The sequence below is a fragment of the Bison bison genome, unplaced genomic scaffold, assembly GCF_000754665.1.
Source record: "Bison bison bison isolate TAMUID 2011002044 unplaced genomic scaffold, Bison_UMD1.0 scf7180017864270, whole genome shotgun sequence".
Taxonomy (NCBI): Eukaryota; Metazoa; Chordata; class Mammalia; order Artiodactyla; family Bovidae; genus Bison; species Bison bison.
Window position 1 is genome coordinate 8989348 of NW_011494842.1, and position 3527 is coordinate 8992874.

General features: G+C 57.1%; 1 protein-coding gene across 1 annotated transcript in view; it reads right to left on the minus strand.

Annotated features, from left to right (window-relative positions):
• MTCH1 (mitochondrial carrier 1) overlaps positions 1-3527 on the minus strand; it is a gene marked incomplete at its 5' end in the record, with an annotated part of 18487 nt that overhangs the window by 11590 nt on the left and 3370 nt on the right. Inside the window, 3 exons of the mRNA XM_010848739.1 lie at positions 4-7; positions 308-385; positions 790-896. Coding sequence (XP_010847041.1) covers positions 4-7; positions 308-385; positions 790-896 — 189 coding nt within the window. The remainder of the gene's footprint in view (positions 1-3; positions 8-307; positions 386-789; positions 897-3527) is intronic.

Here is a 3527-nt window from a genome sequence, read left to right on the forward strand (position 1 = left end):
AGGAGGTCTGTAAGAGAGCAGAGACGGGGACTCAGTCTGGCCTGTCTCCGGAACACTCCCGTCTCCCGTCAGGCCTGTCTCCCCTGACACTCACGGGGAGTGACGAGCACTTAACGGGGAGAAACCAGGATCCCGAGGCTCCCACACAATCAGTCTACCTCAGACGGGCCCTGGTTCACCCGCGCACAATCCTGTCCTCCATCCCCCAATGAGCACACAGGGGGCCCCAACTGTGACTCTTCATCGACTGGCCTGACTTGGCAGTAAGAGATAATGATCAGGCTCTTCTCCAGTGCCGGGTACCCACCTCCTTCACCACCTTCCTCAGAGAAGTCTTCATGTCATCCTTGTTGGAAACCTGCTCCATCTCGTCTGGAGGGAAAACCTGAGATGCAAAGAGCAGAGGTGGCTCAGAAGCAGAGTGCGAGAGCGCCTCTGAGATGGAACTGGGAGGGGACGCAGAGGGCAGGACGCGGCTCCGGCTGCTTTTCCTGGCCGTGTCCGTTAGCGGGGCCCAGCATGGGAAACCCCCCCAGGGCTGAAGCTGGCGGGGAAAGCCCCTGTCGAGTGTCACAGGGTGCACAGTAGGGCAGGAGTGTTTCCAATTGAGGGGACTCAGCACCAGACCACCTGGCCTTGGAGTCTGGTTATGGTGCTGGGGGGGGCGGGGGACACCTCGACCAACCCGGGCACTGAGAAGCAGGACAGGTGCCCGTAGTGGCCTGCAGGGGGGACCGGGCTCTCCACTGTGACCCCGGGCAGCCGGTCCTGGCTTCGCCCCGGGCTCACCTTCTTCATGCTGCCCCGGGTCACAGTGGAGAGGGCGTTGGACATCAGCCGGGGGCTCAGGCCTCGGAACAGCCCTATCTTCCCATCCACCTGCACGATGTACTTGGCTGCGGGAGAGCAGGCGGGGCAGCGTCACACCCGGCCCCGGGGCACCCACTCCTGGGTCACATTTCACACCCAGACTGGACGCAGCCTTGTCCCTCGGTACCTGCTGGATTCCGTCACGGGAGAGAGCACTGGCCACGACCCCGGGAGCACTTGGGCCCCACTCCCAATTATCTTCTCTAGCCCATTTCCTTTTGCAAAACCTTCAAAACATTTTTTTTTTGACAAACAGGTTCATGTTTTTTTTTTAGCTTTGAAAAATCTTGGCTAATTGAGCGACAGGTTTTCAACTCGGCAGCTTCAGTGCTACAACCTAGGAACCAACTCTGTTGCTGATGAAAAATGTTTTCCTCTGGAAAAAGAGAAAAAAAGGAAAAAGACTGGTCCCAGGGAACAATGAAGTTTGCAAACTAAGGGAGGGAAAAGGAAAAGGAAGGGGTCCCGGGAGAAAGGCTCGAGAGGGAGAGGGGCATGCCCACTTTGTCATGTGCTGCACCCAGGACCCCACCGGGCACCTCCTGACATTTATTAATCACGGGGGATGGCGGGGCAGGGGGGAAAAACCAGTGGAGAAGTAACTAAAATAGAGGCACTGATGAACTATTCTACAGAAAAAACAAGTGGTCAGGGAAGCTGGACCCTATCTAAGTCATTGCTTTTCATGAGCCTCTAAATGGATACTCTCTTAACGTTTTCTTGCTTTATTTCATTAAATATCAACTTTTAGACAACGTTCAAAAAAGGAGACAAGACAAATTTTTATAAACCTGAGTGCCTGGAAGCTAGCAGAACGTTCCCTCACACAGAGCCCCTCCAAGCCCTGACCTCGGCTCTCCAGCTCCGCACAGTGGTGGGAACCCGCAAGGTGCCTGCCTCCCCTCCCCGCTTCTGCCAGCAGCCATTCCTCGTGGCAGCTCCACCGGCTTTCCCGGCCCCAGGGCACCTGGTACCTGCTGGTTTGGCTTCTGGGGCCAGGTGTGGGGCTGGAAAGAGAGGAGGAGGAGAGGGGAGGCTGGGCCACTGGGAGGACGTCATGCCTCAGAGCGGAGGGAACAGGCAGAAGGAAGGTTTGTTTTGGGGGAAGGGAGCTCCAAGCAGCCGGAAGGAGAGCTGGTGGGATAAAGCCTGAGCGTGAGTTCCAGAAAGAGAGGACACTTAGCCTCTTTCTATTTCCACCCAGTTTCCGAGCCAGAAGAAGAGGAGGGAGCACGCCTACCTCCCCCCATCTCAGAGCGGAATTATGAACCAGGGCAGAGAAGGGCAGGCAGAAGCGCCTGGAGAAGCCTCTGTGCCACCATGTGCCCCCTGGCTGGCCAGGGGCTCCATCACTCCACGGTTTCTCTGTAGTCCCCCAAAAAACTCCTCGCCAGGAGGCCCTTTCTGGGAGAAGACTGAAGAAAGCCACACTTTTCACCATGATGGGGAGGAAGAGATCCTGTCCGGACAGTGTCTAGACAGCCAGACAGCTGGGCCCCCTGCCCAACTCGAGAGCAGGTATGGTGTCCAGAAATGCCCACCAGGCACCTGCTTCCACCATCTGCACTGAGACCACATTTATATAAAAGGAGCGGGGGACACCTCAGGACTCGGCTCATCTTCACAAGACACTATAACATGACTGTCAAGACCCTCCACCCTGCGTCCTTTCGAGAACGACTGTGGGACATCAACAGAGACAGTCTGGGTCCCGGTCTCTCTAGGCCTAGAGCCTGGCACGGCCGTGTACAGAGAGACGGAGGCATGGGGCTGGCAGCCCGCCACCCAGCCTCCTGCAGGGCGAGTGTCCACTGGCTTCATTGTGTGCCAGTTGCAGGGGCGGTGAGGGGAGCTCCCTAAACCTGTGACATCCTCCTCCCCCACACTGACAATTTTTAAATGAAACAAATATGAACAGACTTCTCCCCTCAAAACAACATCTTCCACCTGGCCCATGCTGTACTCAATAAAGTGGCCAAACTGGAAGAGAAATGGGACGTGAGGTTCTGCCAAGAGTGTGTGACGTGGAAAAAAGGTGGGGGGGGGCGGTGCGCGGGCAAGGGCCTAAGTTATTTAGCAGAAGGAAAGCTTTTCAGAGGACTGTTCTGGACTGACTACACAGATAAGACGAGCAAGGATGGATGGAGCATGTGGGGATCAGCCCAGCTGAGAGAGCAAAGGCACGTTTAAAGAAGTTCAGGAGGCGGGCAGGGATGGTAGATGTGAAATGGTCCTGGCCGGCTGTGGGCCTGGGCATGAGCAGTGTGGGCAGCTGGTGGGCTTTGCTGGCATCGGGCAAGCCCCAACCACCGTGGTGGGCTTCTCGATGGAGAGACCCTGAGGCAGGCAGAGCTGCTGTGCTTGTATGAAGGGCCTGGGTGGGCAGCAGCTGACGAGGAGGGCAAGGCCAGAGCAGCCCTGAGCTCGAGCAGGTCATCAGGGCCAGAGGTGAAGCCGAGACCCACCTGAGTGTTCCACCCCAGGGGATGGGGGTGCTTGAATGAGAGGGCACTCTTGGCTGGGGAACAGGGGAGGAAAGGAACCCAGGAGGTCCCAACAGGTCTCCTGCTGGAGGAGCAGGAAGGCCAAAGAACTGATAACAGGACAGCCAGACTGCTCAGGAGGGAAACAAAGGAAAACCGCCGCCACCCTCGCTC